Source organism: Pezoporus wallicus, unplaced genomic scaffold, assembly GCF_028554395.1.
Source record: "Pezoporus wallicus isolate ANWC-B61680 ecotype Strahan unplaced genomic scaffold, APGP_CSIRO_Pwel_v1 contig_6999, whole genome shotgun sequence".
Classification (NCBI taxonomy): domain Eukaryota; kingdom Metazoa; phylum Chordata; class Aves; order Psittaciformes; family Psittacidae; genus Pezoporus; species Pezoporus wallicus.
This window is the reverse complement of record NW_026640180.1, coordinates 4,782,042-4,809,943: the sequence shown is the minus strand read 5'-3', so window position 1 is coordinate 4,809,943 and position 27,902 is coordinate 4,782,042. Positions and strand designations below refer to the sequence as shown.

General features: G+C 45.3%; 1 protein-coding gene across 2 annotated transcripts in view; it reads left to right on the top strand.

Annotated features, from left to right (window-relative positions):
- PPP3CA (protein phosphatase 3 catalytic subunit alpha) overlaps positions 1 to 2,334 on the top strand; it is a 187,999-nt gene extending 185,665 nt beyond the window's left edge. For both annotated transcript variants that reach the window (XM_057418029.1, XM_057418028.1), the window contains one exon: positions 567 to 2,334. In XM_057418029.1, coding sequence (XP_057274012.1) covers positions 567 to 760 — 194 coding nt within the window. In that variant the 3' untranslated portion in view covers positions 761 to 2,334. The remainder of the gene's footprint in view (positions 1 to 566) is intronic.
- Positions 2,335 to 27,902: the final 25,568 nt, after the last annotated feature.

Sequence of the window (27,902 nt, the reverse complement as noted above, 5' to 3'; positions counted from 1 at the left end):
GAGCAATCAACAAGCAGCTCGCCCCGCATTGAGAATATAAGGCAACCTGTTGTAGGGTTGCCTCACATTTCCCATAGCTTTAATGTGTACCCCAAAAAACTGGTCTCACCGTGTCATCACCATCTGTAACTGACCAACGCTTTTCCCCCTGGTCTTTGAAAGTCAAATGGGAGTTTTGCCTGATTTCAGATGTTACAGCGAGCCACAATGTCTTTAAGGCTGTAAGTGATGATGACAAATGCTAACTCACTGGCTCACGGCTGTGCCCTAAGCATGGTTCCTAACTGCAAGCTGTAGTTTCATGTCAGCTTCTTAGCATTTTAAGCCGAACCCCAGTGGAGAATCAAATACTGGAAGTTGATCTTGTTGAAAAACAATAGTTGTGTTGCAAGAGATGGTGGTGGTTAACCCCCAGCTCTTTCCGAGTATGATAAGGAGTCGGTCATGTCAGAACTTCTTGTTGCCGCCTTCACAAAGAAGGACTTTTGCACTCATTGCTGAGTTGGGGGAAAAGCTGCCAAGAGTTTTACCTTGCTAATTTTACTTTTTAATAATCCTTTATTTAGCTATCAAAGGATTTTCACCCCAGCATAAGATCACTAGCTTCGAAGAGGCCAAAGGCTTAGATCGAATTAATGAGCGAATGCCTCCACGCAGAGACGTGCCATCCGATGCCAACCTTAACTCCATCAACAAGGCAATCTCCACAGAGACTAATGGCACGGACAGCAACGGCAGTAATAGCAGCAATATTCAGTGACCACTGTTTGGGCGGGGGGGTTGAGCTGCAGGGCGCGATGGGGTTGCTGCACATCAGCAGTGGGATGTTCTTGCCTCTGATAATAGCTTACTTGCTCTGGGGGCCAGGTGTTGGATTCAGTTTACAAAAATCATCTATGAAGAGATCGTCAACTTTAATTTGGTGGGGGGTGGGGGTCGGGGAGAAACACCTCCTTTGGATATGCCTTTAAAATGCTTGTAGAAAAATGAAAGCTCGTGCTGGTATATATTGCAAAGTTAGGGGAATGAACATGTTTTCCTACTGCATTGGGAGCGTCTAGGTATGTTACTGAAAGGCCTTTTATTATGTTACTGGACATGAAAACTTTGTTTAATTTCTTACTAACTATTGTACGTTTACAGTTGCAGCACTAAACATGGACAACATCAAAACATTTTTAACAAAATGTACAAACTAAATAAGGACTATTTATTGATAATGTTTTGCTACTCTTGTCAGACAATGGCTATGAAATAAATTAGGCAGTCTTTAAAAATATAGAGGAAAAAAAAAGAAAAAAAAATAGAATGTTGGAAATTTGTTTAAAATGCCAAAAAATGAGAAAGAGAGAGTGAGAGAGAGCGAGAGAGACAGTTTAATTTTGTACAGATTATGCTTACCTCAGGTTTCTTTAGTGTGCTTCGATGCCCTTCTTTAAATATAACACTTATCTTACTAATTTGGCAGCAATTATCCTTTTCTTTGTTTAAAAACAAACAAAAAAAACTGGAATAATGATAACATTTATCTTTTTTTTTTGCTGTTTATATTTAGGGGTTTGGTTTGGGAGGTTTTCTGGGTTTTTTTTGGTAAATCAAGTCTTGGTTGTGGCTTGCTGAATTTAAATATTTATGAGTGGTGCATTTTTAAGTATAGTGAAAAAGACACCATATTAAGTGCAGTGAAAAGCATCTATATTCTGTAAAAATCTGCCTATGCATGTTTTTTAAGAAAAAAAATGGCTGTATAGGCCTGTATGGGACTGTAATGCGCTTAGTGGTCTGACTTATACTGGAAATGTATGTATACTGGCGTACTTTATATTCTCTAAAAGAAAAATGCTTAATGCCTTTGAAATTTTGTAATCAAAAAAAAAAAGCTTTGAAAAATCTAAGGGGAGAGTATTCTTAAAGTTTTTAACATAAGCTTGTCAGTGCACATATAGATGGGTAGCATGTTTAGCAAACCTTGTGAACTTTAAATAAGTTTGTAGTTACATGTGAGATTCTAAATGCATGATAACTGTTAATGTCATAATGGTTTAGTCATTTCGTTCTGTTCTGTCATGTGCCACAATGTGTAATTTTTTCACTTTTTTCCCTTTGTATATCAGTTACGGGTTTCAACTGGTTCATTCTGAGAAAGAAAAAGAAACAAAATGAAACAGTCCATTGATATTTTTTAACAATTGTATAAGTGCCCAAGTAATTCACTACAGCCTACAGCCTTGCCTTTGTAATTTGACTTCGAAATGTTGGCAATCAAAGCATGCACTTGTAACAATGAAAGAAGCATTTTATATTACTACTCAATAAAAATGTGCATGAACTTAACCACTCTTCCTTTTCTTGCTGGCTCTGTCACAGAAGCGTACGCAGGCATATGCGCTCGTGTGTGCCCGTTGCTCTCTTTTGCTTTGAACAGGAGAAGACCGCCGGTATAAGAGAAGGATGACTTATTTCACAACCCAAGGTCAGTTCTTTACTAAGAAAAAAATTCATTTGTTACCCAGCTGGTGTAGGCTACTGAACATCCGCAGATTTCCCCAGGTTCTGGTTAGAAAGTTGAGCTTTCATTAAAACAAACAGGATGTATCCCACAGGTAGAGTGCAGAAGAAAACGTGCCCTCTGTGCGCTTTCCCCTCTCATCTGGAGTGTTTGAAAAGGTCAATTAATATCATTTACAGTGTTCCTTTAAGGGAAAACAAGTAATTGACCCTTTCAGATTTCACGTGCTCTCTCTTGTAGTCAGAGGTCAAAGCTCTGCCTTGTGCTCATTTTCTCCCTGACTGTACTCAGCGTCCTTCCACAGTCTGTCATCCTGCACAGAACTGATGAACAATGCCAATGGTGCAATGCTGTGGGTATTGCTTTAGTCTTCCTTTCAGGTAGCAACCTCAGTGCTTGCTTTCTTTTTCCCACTTTAGCACTTGTTAATTTTGGCAAAATATGACAGGTGGCAAGAATAAAAGAGAATTCGTAATACACGGGGCTAGGAAGGCAGATCAATATTAGATTTTGATTTTTATTTCACATTATATAGAAATACAGCGCAGGAGAGTCTATAGCACACAGAGTCTAACTGTTCAGCTGCTCAGTGAAGCTGCTCATCTGATTAATGACCATGGTCTCTGCAAAAAGTGATGGTGAAGGTTTGAGTGACCACTTTACTTGCCATTTCTGTCCTAGGTACATGCTAGCTGAACAACCGTAGGTTACCTCAAGTAAGTTTTTCTGTAGAGACGTCTTAGGTAGGGCTCAGGAGGCACTTTGTGCAGCAAAGAGCAATACTGTTGTGCAGTGCAATGTGTGCTGTCTGGTTTCATTTACATTGCATCCTGGCAGTTGCCTAAACTGATTTATCTGCAACGAAGAGGTTTTTCCTCTCAGTAGCAACAGTGTGGCCTAGACCGCTCAATTGGTAGACTTAATCCAAAAGATCTGTGCTACAGACCAGAAGTGGGTTTGAAAATGCCTGCTGTAAGTGCCAAAGAGCTTATGGGTAAGTGGGGTAGCCCAAGCTGAGTAATGCATTAGGAAATGTACAAAGTCTGCCTGGTCAGTAAGGAGATTTTGGGGCTTCTCTCAAAAGAATGAAAAATATCCTGAGTATGCAAAATGACAGTGTCCCATGTGTCCAGGTAAGATGGCCTGGCTCTATTTTGGAGCAAGCCCCATTGTCCTACCATGGAGCAGATTCTGGACTGACTCAGAGAGATAGTTTAGGCTATGCCCAAATGTCCCTAGAAGGACCAAAAACTTTTCCAAGGTTTTCTATTTCCAGGGCATCCCATCTTTTCCAGTTGGCCTTCCTTTTTCCTGCTGCAGAAGGAGCTGTAGATGAATTTAAAGAAAAAACATGGTGCCACTGAAGGCTGAGTTTTGGATTTTGTGGCCTCACTCAATGACATGTCATGCACTAGAATATGTCTCCCATTATGGGTTTCCTCCTTTTTACGGAATATGCTACTTTAATGCCAAAAATATCATTGGTGGCTACATCAGGATTTACTGTATTTTTTTTAACCACTTTATACCCACTGTCTGAGATAATGTATCGGATACATGTATTATATTTTCTACACTTTCTTAATATTCCTTTCCAGCATCTATTAAACAAGAAGTGAATCAGCTCTTAGTGTATATTTTCTGGAAAACAGAACATCCAGATTTTGCCCAAGGTTTCCCTAAAATTTGCTGTAGGTTCAGCCCTGCTCAAGCTTGTGCCAGAATTGCCAACTGACAGGTACAGATAAAAATCGTCAGCATTTTCCTTGATCCCCTTTTTTATTGCCAGAGGAGGGTTGTCTGGAACCTCTAGAGGAGTTTGGGTAGAATTTGGCTTTCTCCTGAGAATGTGTCCAGCAAAATTGAGGTCAGAAGGTAGGACTAGAAACCAGTGCCAAAAGATGCTCCTTGTTAGCACAGACCTGATCTATGTCCTCTCTAACTTCAGCCTTGGTTTTTAGTGAAACAGTGGAGTTCAGAGTGCAAAACCTAAAAATTTGGGGACTTTTTCTAGGTTCAAACTGGATTTACAATTTTAGTCCTTGGAAATCAGTTTCCCTTCTCCTTTTTCAAGTACTGTTGCTCAGATTAGTCAGATCCATGAATCTTCCCACTATTTTCACAAAGAGAGGGATGTGAGAATCAGCTATTTCAAATGTTAAAAAAACTACAAGCACCAAAGCAACCATTTGGAAAGCAGTTTGCAGATCGCATTCCTAGTTGCCGTTGGGAGAATATTTGATTCTGCTAAAAATGTCCAATTTTGGTATGCAAGAGGATGAACTTTCTGGTTCTTCAGTGATTTTAGGGAAAAATATATCCAAGTTCACATGTGTTCATCTGTATGTGAAAACACAGAGGGCTTGCAGCCACCTACATGGAGGTCACAAAAAGGAGGAGTTGATGGAGCTAGATGTAGGGGATTTTATTTTCTTGTCTTGCTGAGCTGGTCAGCATTATATATGAGCCTTTGCATTTTCTCATGTTTTTTAAATACCTTGAGGGCAGTTTTAGTTTTACATGCGACACCATGTTTCACCAAGCTGACATCTCTGTGCTCTGGGCAGTATTCTGCTGTGACATTCAACTGCAAAGGGAAGGACTGCCTTGACTCCGTTATCCCTGTCAAATGCTTGTTTTGGGTAAAGTAACTTGTCAAAGACTGTGCTAAAGGACTGATTTTGCAGCCAGTGGGCAGTCTGCAGGCACAATGGCAGACACAACCGTGTCCACTCCTTTGTGGAGTTCACTAGTGCCTGTCTTGGGGTTGCTGTGGGGTTCACTGAGGCCCCTCACTTTTGAATGGAGCCTTGCACAGTTGTTTGTTGGAGGGTTGGGTCTGGGCAACCAGTTAGGTTATTCGTACAGCAGCAAGACTCGAGAAAGAGGTGGTTGTTTCATACTTTAGCTGTTACACCCCTGAGGCAGTTGATATAGACCACCATGGTGTGATCGAGCAAGCCCATTTCTTTCAATGTCTTGGTATTTAATAGTCTCTCTTATTTTAAATGAGCAGTTGAACACTGTGACTTGGACTAATTTTGCAGTGGTTTAGGCCAGAGAAGCTTGTTGGTTTACAGAATCAAGACCCACTGAGGCCAGCATGCACCACTGGATCAGCTCCTACAACCTAGCTGCTCAGGGAGGGTCAGCTGGAGCAGGTTATTCAAGGCTATGTCCAGTCAAGAGTTGAGAGTATGGAGATGGATGAAGACTCCACAACCTCTCTGAGCAACCTGTGCCAGTGCTTGGCAGCTCTTAGAGTAAAAGAGGATTTTTCTTGCATTTAAAAATCTCCTGTATTTCATTCTGTGCCGCTGCCTTTTGTTCCATCGCCCAGCCTCACTGAGAAGAGCCTGGCTTCACCTTTTTTACTCCCTCCATCAAGTATTTATACACCTTTTCTCCAGGCTGAGCGGTCCCAGCCCTCTCCGTCTCTCCTCATAGGTCAGCTGTTCCAGTCTCTTAATCACCTTCATGGGCCTTTGCTGAGCTCACTCCAGTAAGTCCATGTGCTGGGAAGCCCAGACCTGGACATGGTCTCCCCAGTCCTTAGTGGGGGGGGAGGGGAGTTAAATCACGTGCCCTGGTTTCCTATATATACCATTAAATTTCTACAACGTATATTGCTGACAGTAATTTAGGACAAATGACATTTCAGGCCTCGTAAATCAAAGGGACGGGAGCTGTACCTCAGGAAACAGAAGCAGCTGAGGTATGTTGCAGTCACAGAGCTGAGATGCACTGAGATATAGATCCAAGAAGGTAAGAGACAATGAATGCCTCACCAGTCTGAGAGGACAGTGGAAACTGGGATGATATTTGCTGCCAAATTTGGTCATTAATGTAATCAGCAAATTATCCGGGTAGGTATCAATTGCAAGAGGGAGGACCCTGTTCACTGCCTGTCCTGTACTATGCGTGACCCACCTACTGCTGATCCTTGGTGCTTCAGAAGGTGGCAAAGAAGTCATCAAAAAAATCTGGCCAGTCTTGCACCGAGGGAATTAATCCCTCCCTGGACTCAGCAGGCAAGTGACTGAAGCCTGTGATTTGTATGCAGACAACATGGTAGTGAAGATCTGCACATGTTATTGGGATGTCACGTCGATGAGAGATCTTGTGTCTCCCTGCGGAGGGAGAAGTAACCTTCCAAGGAGGTATCCTGAGAAGAAGGTAATTTGTTTATCTGTCACTTGGTGGTTTATTGGTTTCAGTAATAAGCTTTGCACTTGCGCTGCAGTTTTCAAGTGCACTCTGATGGGAATGCGAGGCTGACGTTGTGGCTGGGTTTAAACAAGGCTACAGGGCCGATGTTCAGGCTAAAGACTGAGGAAGTCCTGCAGACATGGACCAGAGTGCCAGAGAAAGAAAAGGCATGAGGAGTGGGGCTGCGGGAGACCTTGGAGTATTTATTCATTTCATTCCTTTCTTCAGGTATATAAGAGAAGGAGTGGTAGTGGCAGTGCTGGAGGAGACCTGAGCACTTACTCTGCAAGTCTGAGATGATAAGATAGAGAAATTGGAGGATGTACCTTGGCTTTGGGTAGGCAATGACAGGAGCTATTTAGGCTAAAAAATACCTTAGACTAGATATGCACTTGATAGTGGAGTTCCAGCTGTGATCTGAAGACAGTCATGCATGAAAGGACAGTAGGGAACAGCATGGGAAATAATAGAGTTTTGGAGAGCAGACCCGTGAAAAGGAGAGGGCTGAGGCTCAGAGCCCTGGCAGAGGAAGAAGCACAGATTGCAGGATTGGATGCTGTATTGCATGCAGGAGAACTGGATCAGTTCAGCTTAAATGCAGGGCTGCCTGGTCAGTATAGCTTAGGAATACAGTGAAAATGGGTAAGAGTCCAGTTAAGTTGTCTTTGCTGATCATGGTTGAAAAACAGCAGAAAACTTTTCCAGACACTCAAATAGGCAAAGCAAGGTATAAATAAGTGGGAAATGATGCAATGAGGGTAAGGGAGAGGTTTAAAGTAGATGTATTGGCTAAAGGACTGTGGAAGAAAAGCCAAGAGTGAGATTTAGGGCATGGAAACAAGAACTAGAGGGATCAAGACAGAAGCAAACTCGGAGTTTAATGCACTTATTCCAGTAAAATGCAGTAGTTTCTTTCCTACAGTCACAAAATACCACATTTGCTTACTTGTCAAACATCAGTGCTCTTTAGCAGCTTTCTGAATGGGTGGTGTATTTTGAAAGTACACTTGGAGAACATGAAAGTACGTAATTATATATATCAATAAGGAAGCAACCACAGGGCCATTAGTCTGTGCATGATCAGATGCAAAGATATAAACAAAATGTTGAGGGGAAACACTGACCAAAACCTGTGTGAGAGGGGCTGTTTGCTACAGTGCAGTGTGGCAAATAGAAATAAGTTATGGATGTCAGGGTGGAAAGGAGCCAGCAGAAGGGAAGATCACAGCTGTTGGTGTTGGGAGAGAAAGTTCTGGGTGGTGACAAGATTCCTCAGAGGTAGCAGATAGAAGTTGTGCTAAGGAAGAAATGCTTGCAGTACCATAAATTGTTCCCCCCTTCCCTTCTGAATCTATCTCTCTGTCCACCCTGGTGAGGTAGGAGATGAGGTTTATTGAGAGGGATCAGGATTAATAAGGGGAATTGCTGCTGAAGGGAGCTCCCTTCCACACACCTTTCTCTTCCTGTTCCCTTCTTCCCCACTCTCTTCCCCTCTTGTCCCTTCTATTTTCCTTCTTCTTTCGCTTTATCACAGCCACTGTTTAACCAATGGTTCCTTCTCCCAGTTACCCAGGGCACTGCTGCCTGCCCGCTGGGCAGGCGAATGCCACTGCCAGCCCTGGCTCACAGCACCCACCTCCATACATGGGGAAGGCATGGGGTGGCAGAGCCCCTCTGCGGCCTGTCTGTACCAGGATCACACCTCCCTCAGGGGTGTCCCCCCTTCAGTTCCCCATGCTGTGCTACCATCACCTCCGTCATGCCTGGACCTAAGGTCCATGTGTCCAGCCAGTGGCTACTCACAAAAACCAGAATAAAACTTGATGATATTCCATGGAGACTGGCCCTGAGTGCATGAGACCCTGATAGAGGGTTTTGTTCCTATTGACAGTTAGGAGTGTTCTTTGGGAGCAGGTGGTGTTAGGAAAACACTGGTATTTGCAGGGAGAGAGTGACTTAGCAGGAGAATAAGGCAATTTCTTTTCTTTCAGGAGATGAGGAAATACTATGGCTAACAAAAGCTTTTACGTATGTAGTGAGAAGTGCTGACGTTGCCCCAGATGTAAGTTGGCATCAATTAGTGACAGCACTGATCCTTCCTGAGGAGCTGGTGGGGAAAAGAAGCAGAGGGATCAGCTCTGGATGAGGGGAGAAAGGGGATTTCTGGTATTTTCTGCCTCTCTGTGGCTATTTTAGTTACAGTGGAGAAAAAATATAATGGTCCATTTTGCCTTTGCTATCTCCCAGCAAAGTTTCTCTTGGCCCTTTCACCTCCACAGCTTTTTCTTGTAAGGAGTGATTCATGCATGCGCTTTTGGATGGAAATGGATTTGCAAGGCTTGCCAAACAACGCACCTCCTAAAAGCACAGCTGGGTGCTGACATGGCAGTGCTTTCCTCAGTCCGGAACGCTGAAGCCAGAAATAACCTCCTGTCTCTAACAACTCCGTGATTCATGTGGGCTCCGGGGAGGGTGCAGGGATTCCCGTCCCCAGAAAGCCTTGCTCTGGGCTTGGGGAGGGCTCAGTTGCTGGGGAGGCAGCGCTGAGCTGTCAGAGCCCAGGCGAGAAGAGATGCTGTCTGGACCCTGAGTCAGAGCTAATGACTTCTGTGGGGGCCCAGAGTTAGGGAAGATGGGCAAAGATGGAGTGGGACAGGGATCTCAGGATAGGGTCTAAAGCAGCACTGGCAGGGCTCCCCATCCAGGGTGTTGAACGTTCCCTTTCTCCCCCAGAGCTGGAAGAACATGCCTCGGCTATGCCCATGGAGCAGGCCTTGTGTGCCATGGATGAGGTTTGTTTCCCATGCTTAGGGAGGGCTGGCAGTCATAAAAATCCGAGCCACAAACACCATGTGAGCTGTGTGCAGCCCTTCCAACGGGGTGTAAGAGCAGAGGCATCTGGCTGGGACTCCCTGGGGTTGTGTCTTCAGCTTCCCAAAGGGGAGCAGGGGGAATGCTGTCTGTACTCTCAGTCCTGACTCCCCCAGCTCCCCTGCCATGGTTCCTGCAGTGGCTGGGCTGGCAGTCCCTAAATGATGTGTTTTCTCTTAGACCACCTAAATTATCATGTGGCTTGTCCAAAACTCAAGGGGGTTCATCCTTGTGAACGAGCACCTCTATGGTGGTCTTCCATAATGACTGAAAATGATATCTGCAGTAAATTGTTCTTACTACTAAGATACAGATAAAGACATCCAAGCAGTGGTTACAGAGCCCAGCAGGATTTCTTGCTGGTCTGGTCTTTGCTGTCTTTGCTCCTGTATGAGTCCTAGAGTATGAAGATTTTGGTAAGGCGATCTATGGAAATGGTTTTGTTCCTCTTCCTCTGTGTTGTGCTTTTATTGTTGTTTTTAAACACGGTTCGCCCAACTTCACCTCTGTATCTACTGTGTTGTAATGACTCCCAGCTTCTCACGGCTTCATCAGCATGAACGTAGCGTCAACACAGGCTCTGGCTGCAAGGGGGTGGTGGGAGTGAGAGGCAGAGAGGAGGAGAGAGATAGGGATGTTAACTAACATGGGTGCTTTGGGGAGAGAATATGATCTTTTGTCATCAGTTTAGGCTGGACCTGCCTCATTACCCTGCAGGCATCAAAAGACAAAGTAGGACACTGCCATGTCTGCCCTTTCTCCCCCTTCACATGCCTGCATGTTTAATCTGGCCCTTCCTTCAGGGCTTCCTCACTGACCTTTCCTAGCACAACAGAGGAACTTTCTAGCCTCTCTCTGGGAAAGCTGCAGCATGGAGGGGACTCGGGGATGGCTTAAAACCAGCAGCAAAAATCTCTCAACCTGGGTGCACCAGCACTGACAGCACCTGCAGCCCATCCATGCTGGTAGTACCAGCAGATGCACACCGTGTGGCACCAGGGCTGGGAGTGATAGTGCAGCTCAATAAGCTAAGGACAAAAGTATCTGGGCCATTCAGAGCTAGTAGGGAATTTTAGGTAATATTGTTAACTGTGTAATGCTTTGTTAGTGAAGCTTGTGGAGGAAAACCTTTGTATCCAGTGGAATTACTGTCATTATTTCCTGGCTTAGAAATATTTCCAGTCTCTTGCGATATCACATGTACTGGAGAGGTCTCGGGGATCGTCTGTTTGCAAGGGCAGTGAGAGGCCAAATGTGGGGAAATGGAGAGAAAGGAGAGAGGAATGAAAGTATGATTTTAGCAGCAGAATATATATTTTTTTTTCCAAAACTCCATTTTGTTTGGGTTTTTTTTTCTTATCATTGCCAAGAATAAGTAAGGATAAAAATCCCAGAAATACGGATCATTTGAAAGAGATCAGCTGGGAATGAAGCTTTAGGAGAATCAGTTTAGTCAAGAGACTAAACACATCATTTATCTCAGCACCACAGCTGAGGTGCAACAAAAACATACATGCTGCTGAGCACTGAAAGTGAAATTAAGTTATGCTCGTGTGAGCATTTCTATGTCTTTAGAATAAAACCCTGGGGTTTTGTAATTGGCTCTGGTAATATACCCTTTGGGATGGCTGTTGTGGGGATGGGTTTGCCTGGTTATAGGCAGCCTACTGCTCTATCAGTGCATCACAGCAGATAAATGCATAAAGGCTGCCTGGGCCCATTGGATGTGATGGCTTGAAACCTACAGATGAAAAAGCTCAGTGGAAAGCTGTTGTACCAGCAGCACACCTTCCCATTTTCCCAGGGTGCTCTCCTAGGAGCCCTCCTTCCCTGCTGGCTCCCTGGCAGGACGCGAGTCCTCTTCAGTAGAAGAAAACAAGGGGAAAACCGCAGCATGAAATACATGGCACCTCTGCTTTCATCCTGTGAAACTACATGACATTACTCAGCAAGGCATCGTCAGTCAGGAGTGATGGACAATACAGGGAATCATTTATTTATGCGGTACAGGTTGTGCTTTAAATTCAGCCTTGCTCTTCTTCACCCCATCCAAAGCCTCCTGCTGGTGCCCCAGCCTTCCAGGCCACCAGTGAGGACCTCATCCTCTTCAAAAGCTGCTGCCACCCCTAGCGATGTGCTGTGTGGTTTGTGGCTGCCTGGCACCTCCTGCAGCCCTCTCCCTTTTCCCTCCTGGAAAGCTGCAGTTTTGTGGAGTGCAGCTCAGAATGACGTAGGTTTGTAAGGTACATCCTTCAAGGGGGTCTCTACAGATACCTTCCTTGAACTGAATTACACCTCCTGAGAAGAAGAAAGAATACGAGCTCCTTTCTTCTCTTCCCTTTCCATGCCAGGGGATTCATTTGAATGGCCAGAAAAGCTGAACTATTTACACTTGCATCCCTTCGTACTGCTGTGTGGTGAGCAGTGATGCAGCAGCCCCCCTGACAAGCAGCTCACTGTGTTGTCACCATCCTTGGTGTGCAGCTTTGGAGCACACAGGCCTGTGCATCATTGCTATGTGTAAGTGAAACCTGTTGCCATGGTGATAGCAGGGCTTTCTAAGTATGGCCTGTGATACCCAAAATCGCATGGGCGTTATCTGCTGACATGCACACAGAGTCCCTGCCGACAACAGAAACCTGCTGTTGGGGCTCAGCAGAAGAGAAAGCGTTTGCGCTGTAGGTGAGCCCCCTGAACCGGTGGCACTGTTAATTGCAGGTTGATGGTTTTGATCTTCCCAGTGACTCAGGTTCCCCTCAGGACATGCATCTCATGGGAGGCTGGACTGTAGGTATCTTGTAAGTACAGGCAGAGATTTGCAGCTTTTTTGCTACTCGAGGTGGCTGGGTTCCTTCTTGCTTAAAGCGATATAGCTGTGCCAATGCTTATCTGTGCAGGGCTGAACAGAAGCAGGCTGAGATTACAGCTGATACAATTATCAGTCTTGTAATTGCATGCAACAGCCCCAGACACCCTCCTAGGTTTAGTGTACGAGTCTAACAAGTCAGGCAGGGGAGTATTGCAGGGTAAGGAAACCTATGTTTGACAGACCTATGCCTGCAGCTCTTGGTGAGAGCCATGGGATGAAATTCAGCGACATGTGTGAAGCCGTAGCACTTGCCATGCATGTGTCCATCGGTGCTCTGCTGAGGAGAGACAGGAGCTTCACACACTGGCCACCCCATGGTCCCTGTGATGCTCGTCAGTGTTTTCTCGCAGGAGGTGAGAGCTTTTCTGTGCCTCCTGCTGGTCCGCACAGCCTCCGAGCTGAGCTGGGTGCTGTTGGAGCAGAAGGACATGAGGCTGTGTCAATCCCAGCTCCCAGCCACAGCCTGGGCTTCCCTGGCTCTCATCCTGGCCGTACTGTCCCTTGGAGAGCCACGTGAGGACCATGCACCCTCTCTGCCCCATCCGTCTGCTTCAGCACTCCCAAAGAGACCTTGGTTTCAACAAGAATTATGAAAATAACCAGGGCCTTTTATTCCTAATGCTGTAAATAATAAAGGTAGGAAAACACTATTCTGGGCTGGCTGGTGAGACCCAGTGCAGGCAGCTTCTGGGCTCCCTCCTGTCTGATTTCAGTTCAAGGCTTCCCTTAGTATGGGGCAGAATATAGGGGACTGGCCCTCACTGACAAAAAGCTCCCCTCAGGTTTCGAATCCAGCAAGGCATCCTAATGGGAGGCACACACGTGCCTCTGCAAGCTGCAGGAGATGCACATGGGGTGAGATGGAGCTGGAGCACAGAGGGGAGAGGGTGCAAGGGGAGAGTTCCTCTGAGCCTGGCAGCAGGAGGAGGAGAAAGGAGTACAGCAGAGGTCACAGCTCCTGCTCAACCTGCTTCCCAGAGCTTCCCAGCCTCTTGAAGCAGCCCAAACTTTCCTAATATCAGATTTCCTTAAAAAGGCCAAAAAGCTCATATTTGAAGTATGAAGCATGAGGAGAAAGAAAGGGCAAGGAGTGAGAAATATGATGCTGCAAACCAGAAGCTACTGCCGCTAGTACATAACAAACCTAGAGGCAAAGGCAGAGAGGGAGGAAGGAAGCTTGTGGAGCAGCCCTGCAACAGGGAGCTGCTTGTTGGAAAAGCAGAGGGGGGAAAGGGGGGCCAGGCATGCCAATGCAGATGAAAAACCATGTATATATAGAGGCAGGCCAGCAACAGGAATTATTCAGATAGTGTAAAGCCATCGGGGATGTCCTGTGCAGGACCACCAGCTTCTGAGCTGAGTGCACAGTCAAGTGTGGAGCACGTGGGGCCGGGGCTGAGCTGTTGCTGGTGACACCCAAGGGGCAGAGAGGAATTTAGTGGGAAGAGGGAGGCAGGAGGATGGGAAACACGCATCACTCTGGTTTCCATTTCACGGTGGAGGCGAGAGGTGTCTTTTGGAGCTCGGAGGTGGTTGTGCTTTTTAAATACTGAGTGAAATGTGAAAAATAAGATTGTTCCCGGCCCTACACCCTCAGAATGATTTATGTTGGTATTTAATCCCACTTGTGTTTCCCTGCCCACTGAGTTCTGCTTTTCTCTGCACTTTTGTAAGCAATGGGAAAGCAGCTAATTGCAACCCAGGGCTGTTTGGACACAGAACTGGGGAGGAAGGTGGAGGGAAATAAATAAATAAATAAATAAATGACAAGTCCTGTCATCGCAGTGAATGTGGGTCCTGCTCTCTGCAGAGCCCAGCAGTGTGTTTCCAGGGAGATTGCAAGTTACTGGTAGTGATTTTCTGAAGCCTGGCTGGCTCAGTGTATGGCTGGTGGCGGTGGTTGCTCCCCGGCGTTTGTACTGCTGAGACAAGCCAAAATCTGCTGGCTTTGGGGTCTTGCTGCTGTGGTTTTGGGGCAACATCTGCATGGCCAAAGTGGTGCATCTGCCTTAGCTCCATGGAGGAAAAAGAGGTGCTCAGGGCTGGTGCTGGCTGCAAGGGCAGAACAGGCGGCTGCTGCCGTGACACCCAGGAGACTGATGCACGCTCAGTGCATCAGCAGAGATGTTTGCTTTCATAACAACTATATCTTAAAAGCTTATTCTTAAACTCCCAGCATTCACATGCTGATGGACTGTGCAGTCATATCCTTCATTAAAAACAAATACAAAGGCACCTGGGTTGCCTCTGGGTAGGGGAATGCAGGCCTTGATAATGGGAGGATGTGGAGTGGGGAAGCAGTAGCAGATGTGCATTGCCAGCGTGCTCCTTTTCCCTTCTCACCTGGCACCTTGGCCGGTGGGGCTGGTAGGAGGGAGCCAGCAGCAGATGCAGGCAGGGCTGGTGCTGCCTGCGTGGTTCCTGCTGCCAGTGAATTAATAAATAAAGCTTTTTGGCCTCACATTCCGTCCACTGTTTCAGACAGCTCAGGCTCCTTGTGGCAGGTCTTCTGTGACTGGTTTTATTCACTTCTCTTTCTGGCTGAAGGCCCCTCAGCATGCGGCCTCAGCTCAAGGAAAAGCCATCCACAAAACAGGGCCAGGGGAGTGTTTCCCCTGCTCAGCACTCTGGCTTGCAAATCTGGCTGGCTGTGCTCAATGCATCATCTCCTGGAGCCCATCACCCTGGCATAGTGCAGAGCAGTGGCACAGTGACCGGCTGTGACAGGATTTCTCTTCCTGGGATGTTTGGTTTTGCTTTGTTTCAGGTTTTGGGGTGTTGGGTTGTTTTCTTGCTGCCTAAAGGGCAGGAGATGGTTCCAAATGAAAGCAGAACTTTGTGGCGGGGCTCTTCAGGCAGAGGCAGGTGGCACTGGCAGGGCAGCCTCCTTGGGGGCGAATTAGGAAAAGGTGCCTGGAGTCAGGGCAGGCATACATCCTTAGCATGCTCCTCCTGCCACCTGCAAGCTCTGGTCTTGTCTATCTTCAGGCGTCCCCACCGTGTAGACCAGCCATGTGTGCATCTGCCCATCCTGTTGGAACCCAGGCCCCTCTGCAGCCCTGGAGCCCTGCACCCTCCCTGTCTGGAACACCCAGAAGGGAGCCAGTTCTATTTTGGTGTTGAGCAGCTACACCTCAGACTGGTGAAATCCATGGATTATTAATGTGAAAGCAGCTCTGTGTCAGGACACATGCAGCAGCACCGCTGTGGCCTTTCCCAGACGGAGTTTATGCGGGACTGTTTGGCTCCCCAGCTCCTGCGGTGCCATGCTTGCTTCTCCTGACTCCTCCCTTTGGCTGGCAATGGCCTAACCACAGAGAATGGCTAAGGATTAATTAACTGACTCCAACCTCTGCTGATTCAGAGCCCTGGTGACTGCTTGCAGCACTTGTGCACAAGGTTGCATTGGCACAAAAGGCGAAGGATGAGGGGAGAACACACAGTCCTGAGGTGCTTACTGTGGGATGATATCTGCTCTTTGCCCCTCTGTGAGGAGCACAGCCAGCCCTTCATGAGGTTTCTGGGGCCAATGGAGCTTCCCTTTCCCCCATGCCTGGTTCTTCTTGTGGAAGTAGTCCATTTCCTTAGCAGGGAACTGTGCAAAAGCTATGCCATGTAGCAACTTTGGGAGACTGCACACCTGAGGGATGTGCTAATGGTGCCTGTTCACATCTCTGCCTCCACACCAGCTTCAGAGGCAGCCAGGTACCAGCTTCCAGGCTTCCTGCAGTGCCTCTAATGCTCTCTGAGGTCTGGTGTCTGGCTGTATAAGGTGGTCTGCATGGAGATCAGTTTAATCCCAAAAGTTTTGACCTCAGGTCATGCGAAGACCTGCTCTTGTTTTAGTGATCACCAGTGACCTTCAGCATGCAGGACCACGAAGCCAATGCTTCCCATTAACTCTCTTTCACTTGCACTGCAAACCCGCCTCTTCTTCTGCTGTCTTCATCTCCCCCCCCCCCCCATCCTCTTTCTCTTCCTCATCTATGATCCTGTCTCTGATCATCTGGTTCCCTGCAGATCTTGCCATGCAGGATAGATCACACACATCCAGCAGTGTGATCTGGGCATTTCCAAGCTCTTATATATTCTTGGGTTCATGTTCAGGAGACAACTAATATGATTTGAAAGAAAGCAAATTTGCCTTGAAACCTGCAGAATTATATTTTAGGGCACATGAAACAACTCAGGGATTTAGCTAACTTGCATGAAAGAAAAGGGGAAAAAGAAGAAAAAACCCTTCTGCAGCAGTATTAGCTGCCAAAGCCATAATGTGCAAACCTGGAAATCCCTTGCTCAGCTGAACGTAACACATTCATACAGCATCTTAAGTGAATTAGCTGGCATTGGAAAGCTGGTGTTTCTTATATATAATAAACCAAACATCTTTTTTTCCCAAGTCATCCTGACAGTTTTCTTGGCAATCTGCAAATATAATACTTATGTTAACCAGCTGTGTCATCTGGATGAGCATTGCAGTGTTCACATGGGGAATTAGAAAAGGTAATATCTGTAAAGCAGTACAGTTCATATAGATTATAAAATACAGTTTCTAATGCAGGAATAGATCAGCTATGAAGTGATAATTTATGAAACATAATCCCTGTAATTTATGGATGTGTTTATATTGCATAGTAATTTATTCTGTTACTTTGCTGTTTTTCTGGTTGCTGTTCAGCTTTTGTTTTTCCATGTTAGTCTTCTACGGATTGTTCAGGTTATTCAGCTGTATGCCCAAGGGCCAGGATGCTGGATTCTGGCAGTGGGTGGGTCTGTGCTGTGAGGTGATCTCAATTGCCTCTGTAGGCTTGGGTGCATTCATAAATGTTAAGACCAGACCAAAAAGGAGGCATGGCAGTGCGATGCTCATGTGTACTTGTCCTGGGTTCAGCAGTAGCAGTCATGTTTCTCCTTCTTGGTAGCTGGTGCAGTGCTGTGTTTTGACTTTCAGCCTGGGAACAGCGCTGATAACACCAATGTTTTCAGTTGTTGCTAAGTGATGTTTACCCTGACCAAGGACTTTGTGAGGCTCATGCTCTGCCAGGGAGGACGGGAAGCCGGGAGGAAGCAGAGACAGGACACCTGACCCAGGCTAGCCAAAGAGGTATTCCATACCACAGCACATTATGCCCGGGGTGGGGGGTAACTGGGAGTTACCCAGAAGGACATGGGGTCTTCTTCTGGGTTGGGCTCGTTACGGCAGGTGGTATTGTATTCTCTCCCCTTGTTATTTCCCTTATCATCATTATTATTATTGGTGGTAGCAGCAGTGATTTGTGTTATACCTTAGTTACTGGACTGTTCTTATCGCAACCCATGGGAGTCATATTCTTTCAATTCTCTTCCCCATCCCTCCAGGAGTGGGGAGGATGGGGGGGGAGGAAAGAAAGAGAGGGAGGAAGTAGAAACTCTGTGGCTGACTGGGTTTAAACCACGACAGTACTGAAGGAAAGCTCTTTGGTGTTCTGGTTCTTAGAAGTCTTTTTAGGCTGCAGTAGATAAGGAGTGAGGCTATTTTGTTAGCGTGACTTTTCTTGAGGGAGATCTTTCCCCTCCTATTCCCCAGAACTTTGGTACTCACAGGTCCCTTCTGCAGGCACTGGGGGTTTCAAATTTTGACACTCTGGGTAGCAACAAACTTGCCTAAACTAACTCCTCTTGTCTAAGACTCATGAAACCCTGAGAAGGGCATTTGCGATGGATGCTGCTGGTGGTGGTTTGATTCCCCTTCCCTGCCCGGTAGAAGTGTCTTCCAGGACATGCCCCATCTCGAGTAACTCCATGAACCTGTGTTTCATGTCTGTATGTCCCAAACCAATATTACAGGGCTGGGGAAGGAGGTAGAAAGAAAAACTTCAAAAAGGCCCACGGAACAAGGGGGCCTTTTGAACAAGACCCTTCAAAAAGGCTTGGTTGGGCTAACCATGTGGCTCTCTGGTCTCTAATCTTCTAATCAAGAGCAGTCCCATGGCCAGATAAAGAGGTTCCAGGGGGATGTGTGAGTAGCTGTGGTTTCCAGAGCCTAGCTAGGGGAAATGGTGAGGTTCGGGCACTGAGATTCCTTTTAAATATTGAGGTAGAAAAAGCTAACCATGGAGGGGCAGTCCCCAGAGCAAAGCATCATGGTTATCCTGTGCAGAGTGGTGCAAGTGGAAAGCCTGGGAAGATGGGCCCCTCTTCCCACCAAGGGAAGAAGCAACGTCCGGGAAACAGCAAGACCCTACTAAGCAACAAGGGCTGTGTAAAAACAAACACGCAAGAAACACTGAAAATGTTAATGTCTTCTTTCTCTGTGTTTTTCAAGGGGTGGCAGATAACAAGGCGGTGAACCAGAGGATCTATAAGAGTGCCCAAGAAGATGTGGAAGCTCCTTGTGGACTTCTAAATGAGCAGTGCTGAGTCTGACAAACCTACGAAATTACAAGTTCTCAAGGCATCTGTTCCCTCAAATAACATCATAAAAAGTAAGTGCAGTTGGTGGCCATTTAAGGGAGATCTGATCATAAAATTCACATATGAGAAAAACCTTTGGGGTCTTAAAGTGGTTTTCAAGCATAGAAGCTGAAGGTGGGCATATCTGCCCAACGTACCGGCCAGGAACCTGGAATAGAAACAGACATTTCAGTGATCTTCTCCACATAGGTAAACCCAGTGTTGTTTTGTGTTACTGGAGGGATTTGGAGTATTGCTGTCACTTTTTATCATTTTGCTAGGGGAAAGGAAGGAAAAGCAAGACTGTACATATTGAGGAAGCCAACCATCAGAGGATCCTGAGGACAGACCTGCTTGTCTGTCACTGCTGGCAAACAAAGCATCCCACTGAATTGCCAAGGCTTATGGAGGGAATAAGAAAATAGAATTAGTGACAAGTAGTATTGGATCTATCTTAGCTGCGTCAAGAGGGAAGTCGGTCTAGTGCTGGGATCTGCCTCAGCTCCTCTATGAGACTGACATGCCTGATGCAAAAGACAACAGGTTACTCAACTTGCTACTTCAAGCCTTAAACTTGGCCATCATTCTCTTGTGAGGTGCCAGAGAAGAAAATAAAGGGTAGAAGGAGTGGAAAAGTACATCTCCTGCTGGAGACTGTACAAGGCCCTTTACTAGAAGAGCTTAACAATAGCTGTTAGTAACCATGAAAGGTTTATATTTAATTCCATACCCACATATATTGTCACCACTCAGACTGGAATAGCTATCACACAGTGATGTGAGAAATCATGGGTTTTTAAAAGTACATGGTAATTAAAACTATTAGAAAAATTAAATATTTTTATAACCGCAATTTCCCAGTTTCCAGCGGGATTGTGGTGTTGATAATTTAAGACTGGGGGCAGAGGGAGAAGATGCACGTATATTGGAAAGTTAATTTAGATTTGAAGTGAAGGAGTCCATCCCGTGTTATGAACATTGGCAGCAGCTGCAGCTGAAAGAAGCAGAAACAGCTCTATCCCAGTTGTCAGACAGCTGTCCATATGGAAACACTTATTTGGGAAGAAGTAATTGAGAGCCTTAATACAAAGATCATTTCAGATTTGCCTCTGAATCAAAAGGTCTTTCTCCTTCGAGATGAAAAATTTACATTGAATATTAACAAAAGAACAGTAGCAATTTCTGCTGGGTGTTCATGGCACGCCTGCGATGCCATCACGAAAGTGTTTGCAAGGGTTCACAGTTGCAGGAGGGTGTGTGTACAGGGCTCCCGGCCTCATGGAAGACAATCAGGCCCTGGCAGGGCTGAGATGTCAGCCACAAAGTCAGCCCGGCTCCAATAGTTTGAAAATGAAAAGTCAGTTTCCAGAGTAAAGAACCAAAAAAAACCCTGCTTCGCCTCTTTGGAGGTTTGCGATTAAAACGAAGCATTTTGGGTTGAGCTCTTTGCACTGCTGAAAACCTCCATGTGCACAGGGTCAACGCAGTTATGTCTGCATCAGGATTCAATCTCCTTTCTTCCTCCTCCTACCACTTTGACAAATAGGCAATTGTAAATAATTTAAGACTGTAAATTGTCCAAGTCAGTGACTGCCTTTTAAGATAAAGAGTCTTTAAGTGCACTAACGTAATCTGTACAGTAGTTTGAAGTTCAGGATTACAGATACCAGGTATTATTTTATTTCAGTGTTTCTTGCCAGGGTAGCCTGGCTACGAGAAAAAGTTATAAAAAGCGTATTTCCACCTCTGCCTAGATTTAGGGGTGGATGGATATTGATTCAGTCCACCTTCCTGTCTAGGTGCTCTTTGCCTATAAAATGCTCCATGTGTGAGGGTGCTCCCCAGCTCATGGGTTCTGGAACACTTCCCTTGATGGTCCCACCGCTTTCCCACCTGCCCACTCTCCCCTTGAGCCTGTGCATAGGCAGGGAGGATGACTCCCAAAAACCTGGAGCAGAGCCAGGTTTTGGGGTATTTAGTTCAAGGGGTAGAAGCAAGTATTCATTTATTGATTGAGAAACAGCACAGTGTTTCTCTTACTCGCTATCAGTTTCCAAATACGCTTTAAATAAACTCTTCCCGTGCATAAATCCAGACGAAATGTCATTCACCATATGCTTATTACTAAAACTTGGCGCTTGCTCGCATCAAAGTAGTTTGCACATGCAGGCTGTTTGTTACAAAACCTCAGTGAAGCAGGTATAATTAGCATTAGTGCTTGAGGGGGAAAACTTGGGCTGAAAACAGAGAAAATAATTTCCTTGCTGCTGCAGAGGGAGTCAGCACAGGGATTTGGATTAGAAGCAGCCTTTCCATGCTTCCCATTTTCTTCATGCAGATAACTAAATTTACATATTTTATTAATTTTTACAACAATTGGACAAATACTACCTTGCTCATTTCTTAAAGAAAGTGCTTATAATGCTTGTAAGAATAGCTTAGAAATATCAAAGTGAATCATCTTCCTACCTGAATGATGGTAATGACCTTGTAAGGAAGATGTATGATGAGATACTGTATGCCATTTTGCGTACAATTAACATTTATCAACCAGAACACAAAACGCTTTCTGGAGACATCATTTATATGAGCTTTATAAATGATCCACTCTCGTACTGCTGCCATAAGTCGCTCTGCTGAAGCCATGCAAAGAGCCTCAGAGCGATGATCAACTAGCACAAGACTGTTTTGTACAAAACTTCTCCAACCCTTTACGTATCACCACTAGGATTATTATTAAGTGCTCAAGGATTTTGGACTTTCAAATCAAGTTCGAGAGATCTAAGGAGGCAAAGATAACAGATCTTTACCCCCCCATTTTTTTTTCACTTTAGTGTTTTTACATGAGCAAATAAAATTATAGGCTGCTTTTGATATTTTCTTGGCTGTGAAAGAAACTTATCAAAAGATTAAATTCACATGCAGGTATCCCCTTTTAGTTAAATTCCTAATAAATATGAACTTGAAATTTTGTCTGAAAATGGCAAAAATAAAAATCTTAGAATCATAGAATGTGTAACCTGTTCCAGTGTCTCTCCACTCTCACAGTATAGAACTTCTTCTTAATATCTAATCTAAATCTACCCTCTGTGAGTTTAAAGCCATTCCCCCTTGTCCTATCACTAAGTGCTTTTATTGAAAGTCCTTCTCCAGATTTCTCATAGACCTCCTTCAGATACTTGAAGGCTGCTCTAAGGGCTACCTGGAGTCTTCTCCAGGCTGAACAAACCCAACTCTCTCAGCCTGTCTCCATTGGAGAGCTGTTCCAACCCTCTGATCATAGTTGTGGCTCTCCTCTGGACTCATTCCAACTTCCCTCTTGTGTTGGGGGCCCCAGAACTGCACGCAGTACTCCAAATGAGGTCTCATGAGAGAAGAGAGGCAGGATCATCTCCTTCTACCTGCTGGTCGCTCTGCTTTTGATGCAGCCCAGTATATGGTTGGCTTTCTGGGCTGCAAGCACACACTGCTGGCTCATGTTGCGCTTAAATTAACACCTGGAATTGATTTTCCTTTCCTTTTAGAGAAGTGCTTTGTGCATGTTAATGGGTCTTTTTAGCAAATCCAAAGATTGATTTTCTCAGAAGAGCATAATTATTCATGCAAAGTCTTTGCCTTTATATTTCATTAAATACTGCTTTTTAATTTACTTTCTCCTATTGTAAAATCCTTCAAGTTATTCTGTATTAGAAGTGAGAGAGAGAGGCTGGGTAAGAGTTCAGTGGAAAAACACTTTGTGAGAACTGCACTGTCCCTCCTCTGGGAAACTTTATTTGCTCTGGGATGCTTCATTGTCACAGCTCACAAGTCCATGTTGCCCTCATCTCCCAGCTCAGCTGGTCTCAGTAAGGTTTCTCTACAAATCTCCAACTTCAAATTGCCGTATCACTTACTCTGAAAGTCTTTTCACTCCCCAACAACCCGCAACCTTCTCTGACATGAGAACTTCTCTGCCATCCTCTGTGTTACATATCCAAAGCAACTCCTCAATTAAAGATCTGCGTTTCTGGATGTCTGGTGGGAGACACCAAGTGGCCTAATTTCAGGAAGGCTCCATCACTCTTAATTTACAGGTAAATTTCACAGGCTATGCTGCCATTCTGCATCGCTGACTCCAGACATCTTCGTGCCTGGGACCCTCAGTTCCCCATTCATCTCTCTGCTCACTCAGCCACAGGGATACTGGCTTCTTCCATGACCTCTCACGATCTCAAATCTCCTTCCTTCACTCACAGCTGAGAGCCTCCAGCCAGTTCTTGTGATGGCCCCATCGAAGTGAGATGGGACTCAGTGAGGAGAATCTCCTCAATACCTCTTATTATCGCTTTCCCCATCTCCAGTTGTAAAATGCAGTGGTTGACTACCTGGGATCTCTGTACCCTATGACAATGAGAAAGCAAAGTTTCTGGGTATGCTGAGTAAAGCGTATAAGAGTATGTTTAACCTCTGGAGACTTCAGTGGGATGGAAGGTGAGACTCTAAAAGGTGACTCTAGAAACAGAACCAGGAGTGGAAGCAACAGAAGGGTAAAAGGAAATGTTGGTCTCCCAGTGACTACTTTCAATGTTACAAAGAAATTACATGTTTTATGTAACCCACAAAAGAAGTGGGTTTTGAGGGAGCACAGTGAGCTGAGATAAAATAGCATAATCCTCTGGCTATCGTACATCCTGTTAAGAGGCACTCGAACAAGACATAAAATACACTAATGTTACCTGCTGCACGTACTGTCGCTGTCCTTCAGCATGTGTTCAGGGAATTGGAGCTCCTGCTGTTTGGTTTGAAAATGTGTACCTGTGCAATGCAATGTCTACCTTGTGATATGCTTTATGTCTTTCAATATTACCATCATGTATTGGCTACTCCTGTTGAATCTAATGGGTTGGCTCTTCAGATCATACTCCGATGGACGAAACATGCTGCAGCCCAGGGTTACCCAGTAGAGACTGCAAGTGCAAAAGGATGATGCAGTTGTGTGAAACATATGATGGACACAATGTCACTCCATCAGGCATTTCCTGGGGTCTTAGTACGGTATCAGAGACAAATTAAAGCAATTTTTCTATTCCCCAAGTTGTTCTGGAAGGATATGGGTTAATTTTAGGAATATTACACACACACTGCTACTGTAATTTGGTGATATAGTGTACTATTTTAAAAACCCTTCTAGTACTCTTTCACAAAAGCACTTACAGTGCATCCAAAGACCTACTAGTTCTGTCAAAGAAAGGGCATTACCTGTGTTATTTTCATCACTGTGCAAAAAAAAAAAAAAAAAAAGAAGAAATTAAAACTGGATAAATTATATTTTCATAAGGTTTGTTTCCCTGCCATTTTGCATATGCCCTCTGGGAAATTTTCTGCAGCCTAAAATAAACATACCCAAAGGGCTAAAACCAAGCAGTGTGTAAGGCTTATGGGGCAAATGGCTCTGATGCTCTTAGGCTTAGCCCATAGCTAGGGCTGGTTTCCACACAGCACTTAGAGCAATCTTTGTTTTGGGCTGATGCTACAATCACAAGTGGAAGAGCTTGAAGCTGTCTTGTGGAGTGCACGGTGTTTGCCCCAGATATTTCACCAGATGTGGAACACAGGTGCTGCTGGAGGCATCCTACGGGGAGTGGGCTGTGTGGCTGGGCTCTCCTCCTGGGCAGGCACAGTCAGGCAGTGGGTGCCTCTGTGGTCCTGCTCCAGATACTGCAGAGGCAACTGAGGTCATTCATCATCCTCATTCCCTTCTTTCCACCCTCTTGAATGCTATTTCATTTTGGTTTTCCCTTTGAGGTAATGAAAGTGGTGAAGCTTTCATTAGTACATTAGTGCTGCTTCAGGTGAGTGGTTAGCAGGTAAAAGAACCCTAAGTGCATGGGGAAGGCACCTGGGAAGTGGGTTGTGCTGTCAGCATGGAGGCAGGTAATGGAAAACCGAAGGGGAAAGACCATTAACCACCTTCCTCTGCACTGGGCTCTGCGGCAGGAAAAGGCTGTTGTTCTTTTGCCTCCTGATGTGCTGCTTCGGCATCTTCAGCAGGGGTAGTGGGAGCTATAGCTCGGGGGGTGGATTTTGGAGGGTGTTTTATATCCTCCTACCTGCAGTAGCTCTGACACAGCACTAACCAAGCCCTTGGCAATTCTGTCCCCACCTGCAGCAAGGATGGGGAAGGGGAGAAAGAGGGAATTTAGAAAATGCACAAACCTCTAAATTTTAGCAGAGGTATCAGGTTAAATATTATATCTTTGTGAATCACTTCAAAAATCACAGTTTGGGAATGAAGCAGAGACTAAAATCTTGATCCAGAAAACAATTAGTTCCCCACATAAGCCCACTGGGACTATTACATGAGATGGGCTGATTTCAGGATGACACTCTATGGAAATTAGGGTTTTATTCCGTCTCAAATGGGAGGAATCGAAAAATGTGGAAAGTGTGTTTTAGAAGTGTGTCTTGTGTTAAGAATTGGGAGTTTGGGAGCAAGGCACTTATCTCCTTCAGAAACTGGCCACTATTTTGGTAGGTGTAAGCTGAAATTGGTGAGAGGGTGCCAGATTTGGCCAGCGTGGATGAGGCTGCAGTGTCTGCCCGCAGTGTGCCCTCCCTGGGGTGGCTTTCTTTGCCTGGCTGCTGCCAGTGTGGCCGAGCTGATGGGTCATCCTCACCCAGGCTTTGGTCAGGTATTTTCACCCCTTGGGAGTGCTGTTTTGGTTATTCATCAAGATATGTAGGGGGAGCAATCAAGTAAATCCTACCATCTTAGGAAAACATTTTCCCAAGCAACAAAGTTGTTTAGAAAGGAAAATTAGATAAGACCAGGTTGCAGATGATGCACTGAAATGCAAATATGTGTTGACTCAAACACACAGGGATGAAATAACAATTTTACATCATCAGGGTCAAAGAAAAGAAAGTGGAAAACAAAATAGAAACTAAGTCAAGCATGAGCAGGATAAAGGCCATGAAAATAAGACCTGACAACAGCCCCTGTAGTAAGCATGAATGAATGGAGATGACAGTAAACTGAATGGGATTAATTAGAAATGTAACTTTGCATACAATTAGGTTATTTGTTTGAAATGCTGGATACATGCATTTAAGCTGATTTCGGTTACCATAACAACCCGATACAAGCATCATATAATCTTTTATCACATTATTTTGGATATGATTACATTATTTTACAACTTTGGTTGCTAGGAGAGCACGGTACCTTTCTGCGCGCTTCAGACAATACTCACTTTGCAGAGACATCAGCTCCTTGTGACGGGCTTCTCAGATAGCTTATGGAATCATAAACAATGCAAGAAACTGCATCATACATGTAGGAGTGCGTTGCACTGGGAAAACTCTCTGCAAGAGGATGGCTGGGATTTTCTTCTGCCGGAGAGCTGGCAGGGGTGGCTCTTGTCAGAGAAAAGCCAGGAAGCAAGGATACAGCAGTCTTGGGGGAGCCTTATTGGAGAGATGGCTCAAGCAGAGGAGCTTCTTGTGCTCTTGTTCTGATGAATTTGTATTACAGAGTACAAGTTGCATTTCATGCTATCGGATTCCTTTGATGGAAATTCTAATAAATGTGCAGTTAAACTCTAAAGTTGTTTCTAACAGAAGAGCATATGCCAGTTTGTAGTCACTGTTCACACTTTTGCCCACAGAATAATCTAATACACCCCAAGCAAAGGCAGCAGATAGCTGTGGGGCAGCTGGCTCCCCTGTGCTTTGCAACATAAGGTCATTGCAGAAAAGGAGTGGTTGCTATTTAAGATACAATTGCAACCATTTCCCAGCAGAAAGCAGTGGCAGAAAAGACTAAATGTGATGGTTCATGTGTTGGAGATCAGTGTTCATCACACTGAGGAGATTTTTCTGGCACCTGGCTTTGCAGATGGATTGGGGGCTGGTATTGATGGCTTACAATGATAACTCTGGACAGGGGGAATACAGGAGAGAAGGTGATTTCTTGCAAATACTGACTGCCAAAGAAGGCAGCACCAAGAGACAGGGGTAAGGCTGGTGGGAGGTGTTCCTCTGCCTGGAAAAAGGACCAGCAACACTTCACTACCTTTGGTGTCTGGGGAGGCTTTAATGCTTTGCTGCTCCTGAAGAAAAAGGCATTACAGGTCTGTGTGGGGATTGTGGTTACAATGGGTAATATGGAGGTCTGAAATGAATAGGGAAATGAGAAGAACACTGAAATATCTTTACCATGTATTTAAGAGCCAGGAGCTGTTAGTAGAAGCAGGGCATTTCTTTTTCCTTTTAGATTTATTTATGATTACAGGAGCTCTGGAAAGATTTTGTTCTTAAACCACACCCAATAGCAAGAAAGGGAAGAAAATTAGTTTGGGTTATTTTCCTCTCGGTCTTCTCCCCTACTGTGCCTAGAGATTGCAATTAAAACAAAAGCCCAGTTGCCCAAGAAACAAAACAGAAATTCAAGGGCAGCCTAAATATCAGCCTCATCTTGTTTTCCTTTGGTCTTCTCCTTGGAGAGTTATAGCTACTGGACAATGCAGGCAGCAGTGCCAAGCTGGGGATTTAAATAACAGCATGCACATCTCACAAGGAAAACATGGAAGCTGTGCATTCATTGTTCCTTGTGACGGCCGCGCGTCTCCTCGGAGGTGCAGAGGGACAGAGGTTGCGTGCAGGGACCTGCAGGAAGCAGGATTCGATGTCCCGGGCAGCAGTCCGCTTGACAAGGCTGCCAGACTAACATTTCTCAGCGGCACAGGACCCTCCTCCCTCGGCTATGAAATGTCAGGCTTTGGCACCTGCGGCGTACCTCCGTACTGCTCTGCAATGACAGCCAGGCTCTCTCAAGTGTCACCAGTGAGCCATTCCCCAATTAACGGTGCAGGTTTGTGAGTTTCTGACACTATTCTTAAAGCTCCTGCAGGCTGCTGCAGCCTACAAGCCACGGATCATTTCTGCCTTGCAAGGCTCAAAGGAGAGGAAGGGAAAAGGGCTAAGAAGTAAAAGCTATGGTTTCATTATTCCATGCTAGCAGGATAACAGAAT